At 55.3% G+C, this 15,108-nt stretch overlaps 1 protein-coding gene across 1 annotated transcript; it reads right to left on the bottom strand.

Moving 5' to 3' along the window:
* Positions 1–2,102: 2,102 nt before the first annotated feature.
* Positions 2,103–5,921, bottom strand: IRX3 (iroquois homeobox 3). Its single transcript, XM_071756938.1, has 4 exons — positions 5,283–5,921; positions 3,698–4,814; positions 3,140–3,206; positions 2,103–2,461 (listed from the first exon to the last, which is right to left on the bottom strand). The coding sequence occupies exons 1-4, from the start codon at positions 5,502–5,504 to the stop codon at positions 2,407–2,409; spliced, it is 1,461 nt and encodes a 486-aa protein (XP_071613039.1). The 5' UTR covers positions 5,505–5,921; the 3' UTR covers positions 2,103–2,406.
* Positions 5,922–15,108: the final 9,187 nt, after the last annotated feature.

Below are 15,108 nucleotides of genomic sequence, written 5' to 3' on the forward strand. Positions count from 1 at the left end.
TCACCTCTAGCTTTCCCTCCTTCCCCCTCCCATTTTACATGCCATTAATCTTTTTTTTTTTTTTCTTTTTCTCTCTCTCTTTTTTTTTTCCTGTCTGCAAGAATTGGCCAAGGAAAAAGCGAGGATACAAAGTGCAGAAACTGGGTAAATTTTACATGAGAGACCATCCATTTTCTAACCACCCACTCACAGAGTTTCTTTTCGTTTCAGGAGCCTGTCGAGAGTGAAAGAGGGGGAACAGTTCCTGGCACAGAAGCACAGATGCAAGGATTGCAGAGAGGCAAACACCATTCCCAGGGTGAGCAGAGAACGCATATGTGCACAGGGGAGGGAACGTGGGGGCGAGACAGCAAAGATCCCAACACTGCCACCAACTAGGTGGGTCCCTTTCCAGCCTGCCTGGAGGGCCAGGGCCCCCTCGGCTGCAGCCATTGCTGCCGGCTGCCCCGGGGTGCTACAGGCATGCACTGGGAGAGGGGTCCCCCCACCACAGAGTGCACAGTCTGCCAGGAAGAATATTAATCATGAAATACTAAGGCGTGTATGTAAAATGTGCATAGATGCACACACATATATAGAGCATAAATATATATATTTAAATCTAGCAACTTAGAAACACCTAGGATTTAAAATGTAGTTTATTGGCCTAGTGCAATCCAATCCTATAAATAATACATTCCTATCACTATGACCTCAAAATGTCAATACTGCGCAGCCCTGCACATTTGCATATCTTGTACTGTCTAAACTTGAAGCACGTCAGCTATGTGCTTCTGTTTGTACTTTAACTTCATTTTAACTCTAGCTTCCTAGCTCTCAGCTACCTCCCCCTCCATAGGGTCTATCACCCAAACGAGAAAAGCACCATCTATTTAACAACTGCCTCCGTAATTATGCCATTTCTAGGACTGTAAGGAGAGGAAGGGTGGGGGGCAACACCACCACCAGCCCTCGAACTGAGGTGGTGTTAAGGGAGAGCCTGGAAAGAGGAGCAGGCGGGTGAGCTCTGCCTGCCCCAGCTGCCCCCTTCGGCCGGGGGCAGGGGATGAGCACGACCCCCACTGCCGATGGGGAACCGAGAAGAGAGTAGGGGAGGGGGGGGGAAGAGGAGAGAGGGGAGCGGCTTCCACTCCCCCAGCATGGAAAGGGTCTGCACTTCGGGACGGTTTTAGTCGGCCTGAGAGGTGGAGGGGGCCGGGACCTCCTCCCCGAGCTGGCAGCTAGTTGCTCGTGCACCGGGCCAATTTTCAGCGCTTTCCCGAGAAAATAAGAGCTACGCGTTCTCAAGGGCGCGGTTCGGCGGGGAAGCTGCGGGGCCCGAGGCGAGGCCGGCGGAGGAGCGGCTGCCGGGGCCGGTGCGCGGGGTCAGAGGGGCGGCGGGACGGGAAGGGACGGTGTTGTCTCCGCGCCTGGCTGTTCAGCGCCGCCGTTTTGACCCGCTCGGTTTTCCCGGAACCCGGGGATGCCTCCGGCCCCACTGACCGCTCCGCCTAGTCCTGACCCCTCTCAGCTCCACAGCGGGCCCGGTGTAACCCCCAGAGCAGACCCCTAGGATGTGCACGGCAAAACAGGGGGGAGGGAGGGAATGGAGGCGGGCAACAACGCGGCTCCGCTCCCCACCCGCTGCGGCACTGACGACCCCCGAAGTTTCCCTACAATTAACCCCTCCCGCGCTCCCCGGTGTAGGGGGGATCAGCGGCCGGCACTCGGGCATACGGTTCTCGGGGAACGGTGGATCCCCGTTGCTGGCTGCCCCAGCCTCCTTGGGGCAAGGCGCTGCCCCCGGACCCGCACGGCCACTGCCACCCCCCCTGCCCGGGCCCGCGGCCCCCGCCGAGCACCGGGACGGGGGCGGCGGCGCCTGCAGGGGGCGCTGCGGCTCCAGCATTCGGTGCCGCCCGCCCGGCCCGGCCCGGTCCGGCCCCGCCGCCGCTGCTGCCACCCGGCTTCGGCAAAGCCCCGAACCGCCTCCCGGCACCCCGGCCCCGAGGATGCTCAGCTCCCACCGCGGCCTCAGCTCCCGCCGAAAAAAAAAAAAAAAAAAGCATCGGCAGGGGAAGAGAGGAAGGGAGAAAAATAACTCCAGAGGTGGGAAAAGAGAGTGTAGTCAAAGTGGCAACAGTTTATTTATTAGCCAAAAATATATACTTTCTTGTACAATTTGCTTCACACATATGTACATTTTTACTGTATGTACAAAAACAAACAACAACCAAAAAAAAAAAAAAATCGAAACACCTAATTCTCACTGGACTTCCAAAAAACCTCACAAACTCAGCTAATCCAGATGATAGTACAGAAGCGGGTATTTTTTTTCCTTTTTAGTTTTAATATACGGACATGCTTACAAGTTGTAACTATACAGATATTTTTTACAATCATTACAACAACAATTTAAAAAATTAACTATGATGATGACAACGCCGATAGAACCATAGCGGCATCAAGTTGGTTCTGGGGCCTGGAAAAAAATGACACAGAAAAAAAATATATTTAATAGGTTTCCTAGTAATTTGGGGCTGGCACTATTTTTTTATCTGTAGGTAGAACTGTTTTGTTGTTGTTGTTATTCTTTAAAAAAAAAAAAAAGATTTCTAAAGATAAAAAGTTTTCAAAGTGAGTTACAGAAAAATTATTTAGCTACGAAAATACCACGGGCCCGATCCCTGTGGTTTCAGTCAATCAAAAGAGTGATTTCAGTGCCGAACTCAGGACAGCGAGGCTCAGCCGCTGAATTTTTCAGACTATCTGGGGGTGTTGGTTTTATTTATTATTTCCCCACTGCCTCTGTATTTCTCCCTGAAGCTAAGTGACACCGGTGGGTTTTTCTCGGTGTTCGGGGCAGCCCGGCGGTGACTGCTCCCGGTGCGCTCCCTCCCGTCCTGCCCGACCCCCAGCACCGCAACCGCGCGGCCCCGTTGCCACCGAACGCAGCTCGGCCTGCCCGCGGGAATCGCTCCTCAAATCCAGAAGAAAGATCAGGAAAAAAAAAAAAAAAAAAATCACAATAACCCACCACGGACGCAGAGGAGGAACAAGAAACCACCCTGGAAAGGGAACTAAAGAAGCGGAGAAAATAAGCTAACCATTTACAACTCCCTCTATATATCCTTAGGAGACGGAGGAAGCAATCTCTTACCGCCTCTGCACTGGCTGGAAAGCTGTCTTTATTAACTTTTTCTCTACTTCCAAGGCACTAGATCGATCTAAAAAGAGAAGAAAAAAAAAGCAGTCCTTTATAGCCCCCGTTTTACTCCCTCCCGTCCCTGAATTAAGCCTCTAGACTTCAGATCTCTTCTTAGCAAGCTGCAAATACGACGGAACGAATGGTTTGCTGCCGGAGTGACCGTCAAAAGGAAAATGCACCAACCCCGGAGCAAGCCTCGCGGCCGGGTCCTTCCCACAAAGACCATTTGAGCGGCAACAACAGCAACAAAAATTATCCCCCTCGGAGAAAGGTAATTCTAAGGGTTTTAGACTAACCTGGCGCGGAGACACCCCCCTCCCCGCGGCCGCCCTCCTGCCGCCACCTGCGCCCCGACGGCACCGTGAGAAAACGGCGAGGCCGGCGCCCCCCGCCTCGGCCCCTCGCAACACGGTCCCGCGGGGCCTCCCGCACAGCTCCGCGCAGCACCGCCGAGCCCCCCCGCGGTGCCTGTCGTCCCGTCCCGTCCCCGCCGCGTCCCTCAGCGGTCACCTGCTCCGGCGGGCTCCGCGTTCTGCGCCTGGTCCGCGGGCCGCGGGAAGGCGGCGGCGGCGGCGGCCGGGGGGGCGGCCCCCAGCCCCAGCAGGTGGGGAGTGTTCAGTAAGGCCAGCGGGTGTGGGGGTGGGTGGTGGTGGTGGTGGGCCGGGAAGGCGCGGTTGGTCCAGTTGGGGAACTTGCCCAGGGGGCAGGAGGAGACGAGTCTGTGGGGTGGCGGGGGAGGTGGAGGGGGTAACGGCAGCGTCTGGGGGGCGGCCGCCGGCGGGGAGCCGCCGCCGGGAGACTTGCGGGGGTTGTCCGGGCTGGTGGCCGTCTCGGCCAGCGACCAGATCTTGGGCTTCGGCAGGGTGCCGGCCAATGCGCCGTCCGTCGGGGAGGAGGCGGCGGAGGAAGAGGCAGAGGAAGGGGGCGAGAGGTGGTGCGGAGGCGGCTGGAGAGACGGCTTGAGGGGCTCCAGGCCGGCGGGAGCCGCGGTGGCGGGGAGCTCGCACTTGTGATGGTGGTGGTGGTGATGGTGGTGGAGGTGGTGGTGGCGGAGGTGGTGCGGCTCCTCCTCGGCGGCCTTGAGGTAGCGCTCCTCGGAGCCGGGCAGGTCCTCGAAGCCCTCGGAGCCCTCCGAGTCCGTCTTGGAGTCGGAGTGCAGGAGGTCGGCGTCCTGCAGCTCGTCCTCCAGCTCGTCCTTATTGCTCTCTATGTTCTCGGTGTCGATGTTCTCCAGGTCGATCTCCTCCTCGTCCTCCCTCTTGTCCTCTTCCCCCTCGTGGTCGCTGCCGTAGGAGTTGCCCTCCTCGTCCGTCCTGCTGCGGGGGGCCCAGGTCATTTTGTTCTCCTTTTTGAGCCGCCGCCGCGCGTTGGCAAACCAGGTGGAGACTTGGGTGAGGGTCATTTTGGTGATGATGGCCAGCATGATCTTCTCGCCCTTGGTGGGGTAGGGGTTTTTCCGGTGCTCGTTGAGCCAGGCCTTGAGGGTGCTGGTGCTCTCCCGGGTGGCGTTCTTGGGCCGCGACGGGTCCCCGAACTGGTACTGCCCGTAGGGGTAGAAGGCGGGGTGGTGGTGGGGGAAGGCGGCGTGCTGCACCCCCGGGCTCTCCTTCAGCTCGTATTGGGCGCCCTGCAGCGAGAGGGAAGGAGCTGAGCAGAGTACCGGGCCCGGGTCGGACCCCTCCATCCGGCCGCCGTTACAGGGAGCGGAGCCTGTTCGGCACCAGCACGGAGGCCGGGCCGAGCTGTCTCCCCGCGCCGCGGAGCTCCCCGGGCCCGGCCCGGCCCGGCCCAGGCGGGCGGCCGGTGCCTATGGGCTGCCCGGGCTGCAGGACCGGCCCCCAGGTGCGGGTGCGCGGCGGTCCCCGCAGCCGTCAAAGCCTGCGGGCGGAGCCGGGGGTAGAAAGCCGCGGGGCCGCCGCTCCAGCCCTGCCCCGCTCCGGCGGCTCTCCCGGGCCAGGTCGGCGATAACTCCCCGTCTCCCCTGACCGCCCTCCCGGAGTCTTTCCCGGCCGATCCCCAGCGCGAACCGCGCCCGGGCCGGTCTCGGCCCGAGCGTACCGGGGAGCGAGCGGCGAGCCCCGGGGGGGCCTCTTACCAGCTGGGGGAAGATGGGCAGCTCGGCGGCGTAGGGCAGGAAGGCTCCGTAGCCCTGGGCGGCGGCGGCGGCGGCGTAGGGCGCGCCGTACATGGAGGAGAGCACGTTGGAGAGGGTCCCGGACGGGGCCAGCTCGGCGCCGCCGCGGGAGCCACCGCTGCCCGGGCGCTCCGCCGGGTAAATCGGCCTGATGTACTGGTAGCCCAGCTGGGGGAAAGACATGGTGGGGGAGCGGGGGCAGGGGAGGGGGGGAGGAGGGGGGGGAGAAGAGAGGAAGAAGGGAGAGAAAGGGGAGAAAGTAGTAGGGCCGGGAGCGGAGGAGGGAGCCGGGTCGCTCGCCCTCGCCGGCCGCCCCGCACTTTCAGCGCCTCCCGCAAACTCCGGCGGACATGGGGGGGAGGGGGGGGGAGCCGGGGGTGCGCGGAGGCCGCGGGCTCCCTCCTGTCCTCGGCCGCCGCGGTAAACGATCCGATCGCTTCTTTCTTCTCTCACTTTTCCTATTGATCTGAGTGGACCCAGGTCAGGTCCTAACAGATTGCTTGAGATTATTGGGACTCTGGGCTCTGATTGACATTTCTAGTCTCTCACAAGCCCCTCCTATTTCTTTTAAGTCTCTCTCTCTCCCTCTGCCTCCCTCTCTCTCTCTCATGCCCAGAGCTCGCTCTCGCCGGGTTTGTCACTAGCTCCTTTTTTTTTTTTTTTTCTAAATCTGTTTACTGACGTCGCGATCTTTTATTTGAGTTGCTTTCAAATCTCGTTTTAGCGATCGCCAATCAGTTGTGTGTTTTACAAAGGTTTAACCCTGCCTCATGGTATTCTAATTATATAGAGATAGATTTAGATATAATTTCTTTCCTAGCCCCCCCCCCCCCCTCCCCCGGTGCATAGGAGACCAGGGTGTCAGCTGTGAGTGGCACACGAGAGGGACAGGAAAAAGTTGTGACATTTTAAAATAAAGGCTCACATCCCCCCAGCCCCCCTTTTCAGGTTTTTACGTTTACAGCCTTTACTTACCCGGCTTCATTTTGTTTTCTTTATTAAGATATTCCTTCCTTCCCTTCCCCCTCTCTGGCCCTGTCGAGGGTTACGTGTCCTATTATAGATTTGAAATTCTATTAGATTTTTTTTTTTTTTTTTTTGGGGGGGGGGGGGGGGTGAGGGGAAACAAGCAAGCATTTCCAGAGCTACCTTGAAAATGTTTCTAGTGTTCTGAATCTTTAAGGAGTTCTCTACATTTTGTCTGGGCTAACAGTGGGCAGATACAGTGGAAAAGCTAAGTTAATTTTCCTCCTAATAAGGGACTTCAAAGAGTTGTAGGTCACAATTTTACATCAAAGGCAGAAAAGAAGGCAAATTAAAATCTTAACAAAGGAGAGACGGGAGCAGCCCTCTGGGCCATTAGTAAATAAGTGGTGTGAAAAAAGGGACAATGACAGGCACTGGAATTAAACTCATTAACACCTTTTTGTCTTGGTGCGAAATCTCTAATTAGGAAATTTATGATCATTTTGCTTATTCCCTCTGTTCTGAATCACTACAAGGCTTAGAAGGAAGTACCTGGTACGTGCAACATTTGCAAAGGGAGCAGCGGCACGGGCTTGTAAGGAGCTATGGGGAGGGAGTCAAGATACAGTTTAATTATAGAATAAGATTTTTTTTTTTTAATGATCAACACGTTTTAAATTATGTTTTGCTTTATTTTGCCGCCCTCCCCCCCTCCACACCTTCTCTGAAACCAGCGTGTGAGTTGCAATTTAGCCTTTTAAGAGTAGTTTAAATACAGTTCAATCACGGCACGTCTCTGACAAGCGCCAGCGCGCCCGCTCCGCTGCTGCCGTGCGGGGGGAGCGGCCACAGGGGGACAGGAAAAGTTAATCCAACCTGTGGGGCTGGGACTGCGGGCTGTGAGGGGGCACCTGAACCTGCCACCGTTATCTGCTATTTATAAAATTCCGTATTTAAATCATTAAAAAAAAAAAAAAAAAAAAAAGTTTAAGGAGTCTTTTGAGGAGTTGAGGCTGGAGGAGAGCCGTTTAACTGTATTCCCCTATCTCCCTATATACTCTCTGGATTTATTGCCTTTAAAATATGATTTAGGTACAATATAGCCACTGTGCCCACAGTATGGATTTTTATAACTACATTTCTTTAAAAATGAAATTCATGTCAGATTATGCAGTTAAAGGAATCGACCTTGATAGCTTGCTATAATAAAACTATATCAGCTTGTAAAAATGCGGATTATAGCAAAGCAAGCTCCAGAATTAAAATTCCCTGAATCAATATATGAAAATCTGTAGGAAACATCTCTAATCGTATTAAGTTCATCTTTATAGCATTTCCTATCTGCTAATCTAGTGCAAAAACAACTCTGGGTTGGAGGAATGTATTTTCTTCTATTCAACGTTGCTCCTGTAATAGTTTTTGATACTATAATGCAATGGAGATAACAATATTAAATTCAGTTATAAGTTTTTTTTATTATTATTTTTATTTCTTTTAAAATTCCAAAGGAAAACAGGCAGCGAGCCTCACATCCTGAATAGCTTTAAACTTTTCTGTTGGATGCGCTCGGCCGGGGTGATGCGATGTTCGGGGGGTCTGGGAGGAGTTTGGATGCAGATCACAACTTTTAAAAATATCTGCCTCGAAGATAAAAGGGGCAAATATGAAAAACCGGGCAAATCAGTCGCCTTTTAATGCAGTCGTGTTCGTCACGCTGGTGTTGCCTCCGAGTTGTGCCCGCACGGGAGGGCAAGGGGGCACATGCCTGTCCCACACCCGTCTTTTTGTGACTGCGTGTCTGGCACAGAGTGTCAAAGCTGCTGGGATTATTTTATGATTTTTAATCAACAGCACAATCAATACGAGTTCGTCCCTGACGGGAGCCGCGGGCAAAGCTGGGGTGGGAGCGGCCGGGGCGATGAAGGATTTGGGGGGGGCTCGGGGCATTGAGGGGCTGCGGCGGGAAAGGGGCGGTGGGCAGCCGGGAAGCAGCCACGGGAAGAGAGAAATTTATGGGATCGAATGGGTCCAGGTCAGGGTGAGGGAGGGTATATTGGTGGGCAAGAAACGGAAAGGAAACGTAGCCGGACTACATGGAGTGGAGGAGAAATCTGCAGGGATGCAATTCTTGGCTGAGGGGGGAGGAAAAAAAAGCGGAGAAGCCAGCAAGCGGTGGGGCAGAGAGGGAGAAGAGGAGATACCTTCCCGGGGGTAGGACGGGGATGTGGGAGCCGTGTCTGCGGCGAGAAGCGCGGCACGGCCGCGGCAGGGGGCGGGCAGCGGGGTGCGGTGCTGCAGAGTCGCTGCGGGGACGGGACAGTCCCGGGGCTGGGACGTGGCGAGGTGTCAGGAGAGGAGCGGAGCCGTGCAGGACAGAGAGGGAAGGGGGCGGTGGGAGGCAGCAGGCAGCGGGCAGATCCCCTTGCCCGCGGACGGGGAGAGAACAGGGGGGAGAACGAAGCCGAGCGGGAGCCTCTTTGCCTGGCTGGAGCCGCGGAGAGATGCGGAGGGGCGACTGAAGGCGGCTCGTTCGGCGTGGCGGCCTGGGGGGAGAGCGCGGGGCCCGACGGCCGCAGCCCCCGGGGGAGCCGCGGCGGCGGAGCGCTCCTCGGCCGGACAGACACGTGTCTTCTGGCCGGGACCTGTCAAAGCCGGGAGAGCGGCTCCTGATTTATTACCCCAAACACACACACACGCACACACACACACACACCCCCGCCCGCCCTCCCTCCCCCCCCCCCCCGGCCTCGCCTCCCGCCTCTCCCGCCTGGCTCACACGGTCGCTAAAACCAAACCTCCCTCCGGCTGTAGCTGGGCTTCCCCGAGCCAGCAGCGGGCTCTGGGGCTCTGGGACCAGCCCCGCCGGGAGGAGGTACCGGCCCGGGCACCGTCCGTGGGCAGCGTTGCGTCCGCTCCGCTACCCTTGGGACCCTTTCCCGATTCCCGTCGCTCAGGCCCCGCTGGGTTTGTCGTCGTTCTCCACCCTCCCCGCGACGCCTCTGGCGACGCAGGGGACACGTCCTGGGAGGTGGTGGCCCTGTCCCGTGGGGATTTCTGTCGGCCGCAGGTCCTGGCTGGGGGCTGTAGGCGGCCTGCTGGAGGTTGCGGGAGAGCTGCGGGTTCAGGGAGGCTTCAGGGGCCGTAGGGTGCCCGGGACCGGGCAGGGGGGAGCAGCTGCCGCAGCACACGCAGGAAAGGGGGTAAACAAAAAAGTAGGATTAGCAGAAGGGCCGCAGTTAGAAAAGAGTTAAAAAAAAAAAAAAAAAAAAAAAAAAAGGGAAAGATCAAAGCCCTGGGTAAAAGACTCTTCAAATTACACGTTTGAAGCTTTTCCATAATTCCAAGGCGACAGATAGATAACAAGCTGCACATTCCTTATCACATATGGAATCAATCTGAAAGTAGTCTCTTGATCAGAATCTGTTAATTGCAGTGACATATGATTTGGAAAGAAAACACAATTAATGACCCTTCATGTTAGGGCTTTGGGACGAGGCCACTGACAATCTACTCTGCAGCAAACGTCAACTTTTTTTTTTTTAATTATTATTTTTGTTGTTGTTGTTATTATTAGTAAACTACTAGAGGGAGACATTCCTTGAGCCTCGGCAACTGTTTTGTCTCCATTCCCGTTGCAGGGCTCTTCAGAGGGGGGAAGAGAAGAGTAGGAGACAGGGGTGCATGCGTGCCTTCCCTCCAAGGTTTAGGGAGCTAAAATGATTTAGTACCTTGTCTGTAAATCTAATGACCTAAGGTGAGAAAAAATACTTCATCTCTTACTATTACTATTTCTAGTGAGCATTACCAGGAAACAGCAGAACCCGTTTGAAATGGTAAATACTTGTATCTATTTAAAACCCATTACTGCAGAGATTTTCCCAAAGTGAAATCAAGCAAATCTCCCCAATCTCATTTTCTAGCGCCCTCTGCCCATGGCTCCCCTAAGGTTCCAGCGCCCATTCCTGGCGTTTGAACTGGGGGTGCGGGAAGGAGGGGGGGGAAGCAGCAGCAAGGAGTGCTCTGGGGCTGTTTGTGTGGCACCGTCCGGCAATATTAGGAAAGGAGGGAGCACAATTTTTAAAGACTTTGCTCTGTCATTAAAAGGTAATGGCTTTGTTTTAGAAGGGAAAAGGAGACGCAGAGGAAGAGAGAAGGGAGAGGTTCATTTGAAGGTTATAAAGCATACACTTTAATAGGATCGAAGTGAAATTAGTTAATAAGAAAATGCTGGCCAGAAGCTCTCCGGGCTTTTAAGTGCTCTCCAGGCCATTTAGGGAAATTGAATAAGAACAGACTCTGTTACCTGCAGCCCCAACTATTATCTCCAGTTCAGCACAGAGGCGAGAAAGGAAAAATAGTGCCTGAGAGACCTGAAGTCCCGTACACCCCCTGCCAGCCTATTTCCTTGAGAAATAATGTCCCCTTTCTGCTCGCAGTCGTGTTCTCCTGCTGCTGCTGCTTTTCAGCAGACCGGACTACGCTGTGTACCACAAGGGGGTAAGCAAAGGTAAGGGGCCATCAGCGGATGCTGAAGGCTCCGGGGACAGCTCTGAGCAGCAGTTCTTCCCCACTCGGGCAAAGCTGGCCTCTTGGTGTTATTTTTTCCCTTTCATTTCTCTGAGTATTTTTTTCCCACCATTGTGGTGCTTCGCTGATTTGCGTTCGGACCGTTGCCAGTAGGTCAGTATATTGTGTTACCTAACTTCCTATCTGCTCCCTTTCTCCCTCCCTTTAAACTTTATAGTTTTTAGAGGTGTTAATAAAACCTTTCCGTTGGTAAATGGTTCATTAGAAACCCCACTGAAACCTGGAAAGACTTCAGGAAAAAAAAAAAAGAAAAAAAAAAAGAAAAAAAGAAAAAAGAAGGAAAAAAAAAGCAGTGCTCAGGAGAAGGCTTTTGTCCAAAAAGTGCATAATTGCTGTGAATCTTAGGAAGCATTAATCTTTATAGGAATTTGTGATTCATATCTGTGGTTTGAGCGTTTAGGTGATTTACAGTCTGTTAGTGCAATTCGCTAATTTTATGCCAATATATTTTATGCACCCGGTTAGTCTTTCCATCGGAACGAGTGGCCTTTGTGCCTGGCCGGTGGCAGCGCGACTCTGCCTCCGGCCCGGCAGGGGATGTTCCCGGCGGGGGATGTTCCCGGCACTCCTAGGCAGCGCAGGAGCGGCCAGAAAGTGCACACAACTGTGGGAAACTTTCCCTCGCCATTTTTCCGTCCCCGCTTTCTTCGCCCAGCGCTCACCGGCCGGCACCGAACCCCCGCTTGCCTCCGCAGCAGCGGGGACGTGCGCGGCCAGCGCCGGCGTGAGCCGGAACTGGGGATATCCAGGATTTCTCGAGCTTTGCCGGTAGCTTTAAACACAGATTAGTGCCCTCCTGCTGCTCCGCTCCCTCGGCGGAGCCTCCGGCACGGCGCAACGGGAGCCGCTTCCCCGCACTACGGGGGCTGAGGCGGTCCCAGGCCCTGACCCGACCCGTGGGCGCCCCGGTGGGATGGTCCCGAGGGGACGGTGCCTCTCCAGATGCCCCTGTCCCTTGACCCCAGTCCGCAGGGGGGTGGCTCTCCCGGGACGGGACCTGTGGATCTGGGAATTGTGGACGGGACCTGAACTGCGGGCTCGCTCTGAGAGGGAAGTGCAGCTCAAAGGATGCTCTTAGTGGGGAAGCACCGCGGGGCACCCCCGGTGAGAGGTTTCAGCACTCTCCGGCCGCCGCATGGGAGAGCCGGGGATGCGGACAGCTTCGTGTAATTTGTAACTGGTTTATTAGCTGGAGGGGAAAACACAAGAAAAGAAAAGGAGCAGCAGCTGCGCTGAAGATAACACTGCGCGCAGTCTAATCTTGTGACACAATCATTAATTACTATTGTATTAATTACTGTTTTTCCAAAACAGTCCCTGCCCGGAAGAGCTTACAGCCCACATCTGCTGTGTAATGATACTCTGGTTTAGAAACGATTCCCCTATTAGGTCCTAGGTAGCGTTTACAAATGGCAACACCTGCAGTATCAAAGCCCGTCATCTCGCAGCCTGAGATTTTTCTGTCCCATCGGCCTGGGTAGGATGATTTTGATGCTGATAAAATACATTTAAATATCAAAGTCTATTCACGCACAGATTCTGTCCAAACTTTTAGATCGCGATGGCGTAACTGCTTTATTTGCTCTTCATCCTATGGATGCTGCCTTATATCAGTAACAAACAAGCATTGATTTTATGGTAAAGTCACTTTGGGATGGGAATGAGTAACTCCAGGCAGTGCTATCACTGTATTACATGGAAATGGCCCAGGTAACAAGATGAACATTGATTCAGCATTATGTTTGATCAATAATGAAATAAGTAACTTCAGGGCCAAATTAAAATGCAAGCTGGCTTAACGCTGCCAGCTTCTGGGCTAAGTGACAAGGCTAATTCAGCAGGGAAATGGCAATATTTGCATTAGAGGCTGCATCTGTTGTTTGGTGGAAGGGGCTGGATCTGCAATAACGCCGGATGAAACTGCAGGGAGCAGTTCGGGGGGAGCCGGGCCGATGTTAGCACTTAGCGAAGGAAATGCGCTTTTATAAACTCCTGAGTACGCGGCGGAACCTTCACGGGGCCTGGCGAGCCCGGACGGCCCGGTGAAGGCTCCGGCGTGTGCTTTGGAAGGGAGCGGGAAAGGGGAAGTGATTTAGGAGATGAGTGGGAGCATGACCAGAGCTCAGGGGGAGGTACCACTGGGAGAGCAACCAGCAGCGGGTGGGGGGAGTGGGGGGCTGGAGCTGCCGGTGTCGGCGGGTTAGGAGGCTGTGGGCTGGCATGGGAGGACAAGACAGGCAACATGACCTGGGGACACTTGGCCTTGTGGCGTTTTTCTAAGTTGTTGTTTTTTTGGACAATTTATAAACATTTCCTTGTATGGGGGGAGGAGAAGGAAGAAAATCCAGGGCTCTCCCCAAAAGAAGAGCAAGCACCTCCCAGTGCTGAGCGTGCCCGATGCTTGTGTGCCTCTACCCCATGGCAGCAACACCTCCCGGGAGGAAAGCGCGGCTCCCTGTCACTGGGGAGGGGGCATTAGATCGGCAGGGCGGAGGGGGTCCCCGGCGACCGCCCCAGCGGTGGGTGGGTTCCTGCCCGCTCGGCACCGGCGGTGATGCCGACCCGGTGTGGCACTGGGACGCGAGACCCAAATAGGGTCTGGCGTGGCGGGGGCGCGGCTGGGAACTGATGATTGTGGGTGAGGGACGGCCCGGGGGGGCGGGCGGGCGGCAGCGCGTCCGTGTGTGTACGAACCGGTCTCCACCTCCATAGGGGCCGCGGACGGTGGGAGCTCGGCGGGCCGAGAGGGGAGCGGAGGGGCGCGGAGTGCCCTGCAAGCACCCCCTCTCCTGCCTCTCCAAGCGCGGTGGGATCCGGCTTCCTCCTCAGGGCGCTGGAGCCAGCCCGGAGAAGGGGTACAGACCTGGGGGAGGTTTAGGCCAGGCAGACCGGGAGCCTGGCGCGGCCCTCCTTGCCTTTGCTGGCGGTGAGACCTCCGCCGGGAAGGGACGGGGCCGCCGGGCTCCGCGCAACCCTGCGCGGCCGCGCACCTGGAGCCTTCGGGAGCGGGCTCGGCTGCAGCGGGTCCCACGGCTTCTCTCCGCAACCCTGTGTGCCCCGGCTGGCTCCGCGGCACCCGCACCGTGGAAATTTTAAAAAAGAAAAAAAAAAAAAAAAAAAAAAAGAAAGGAGGGGCCTGCGCTGGCGTTATTGCTCTTTCCTTTCCTTAAGCGGGTCAAACACGATCGTTCAAAGCTATTGATTGCTCCACGGGCTTGTAGTGATTTGTTAAAAGTAAGTAAGGGCGAGCAGGAGGTGCGGAGAACAGCTCCGGGATCAGCCGGGGAGAGAAGAGAAACCGCGGGCGGAGCGGAGCGGGCCGGGCCGCGGCGGAGCAGGCGACCGCGCAGGGGCTGGCAGGGGACGCGGAGCCGCCGCGGAGCCTCCGCGGGGCGGGCGCAGAGCTCCCGAAGGCCGGGCCGGGCCGGGCCGGCTGCGCGTCAGCGGGAAGGAGGAGGCGACGGAGCGTAGCGAGGGCAGCGCCGCGCATCCCGCGCACCCACTGCTCCCCTGCTCGCCCCGGGGCGCCAGGCCACGGCCGTGGGTACCCCCTGTGCCCGTGTTTCCAGGTCATGAAACGAAATCCGCTCCATGTGTCCCGTCCCGCAGCTCCGCGGGTGCAGAGCAGTCTGCGGCGATAGTGAAAATCCTCGGGAAAACCCCAGGAACAGGGGAGAGGATGGAAGTTGTTACACAGTTAAATTTAAAGGCCGAATGGATTTTATGTTGAGGGGTAAACACAAAACCATCCACTAAAGTCAGACATGCCTTCTTTTTCAAAGCTAATGGAATGAGTCATCGACAGAGTGGATTATTTAAAGCACCATGTGAGTCTATAATCATGTATATATACAAGTTATTATATATTGGAAATCTGTCTCCTCCACTCCCTAGTCTCTTATAATCCTCTGACCAGGAACCAGGCAGTCCCCATGCGGAAATTTAGAAAAGAAAAATCAGTAATGCTCTTAGCATCAAACAATAAATCCTGAAGTTATTTGCCACCACATTTAATTAAATATTTTGAAAAGAAAACCCTTGTGATTGATTTGCCTTCTGTATTGATCCAGTATTGATCCTTTGCGTCTTGCTAGTCCAGCTGTGGCATGTGCTAAATGGCTGCGATGCCTCGGAATACCTTGTTAGGAATCGCTCCTTAAAATTCACCGTCAAGCTTCCTAAAGACTCAGGTCTATCAAAATTAGTTTGCTTACGCTAGTGTAAGCATTCTATT

The sequence above is a fragment of the Heliangelus exortis genome, chromosome 13, assembly GCF_036169615.1.
Source record: "Heliangelus exortis chromosome 13, bHelExo1.hap1, whole genome shotgun sequence".
Taxonomy (NCBI): Eukaryota; Metazoa; Chordata; class Aves; order Apodiformes; family Trochilidae; genus Heliangelus; species Heliangelus exortis.

What these genes read in the sequence shown, in the direction of transcription:
- IRX3 (XM_071756938.1), bottom strand. Translation starts at nt 5,504, where the DNA reads ATGTCTTTCCCCCAGCTGGGCTACCAGTACATCAGGCCGATTTACCCG. An exon ending in CGCGGAGCCCGCCGGAGCAG is followed by an intron (nt 3,207 to 3,697) that starts GTGACCGCTGAG and finishes TTCTCTTTTTAG; the next exon opens with ATCGATCTAGTGCCTTGGAA. An exon ending in TTCCAGCCAGTGCAGAGGCG is followed by an intron (nt 2,462 to 3,139) that starts GTAAGAGATTGC and finishes ATTTTTTTCCAG; the next exon opens with GCCCCAGAACCAACTTGATG.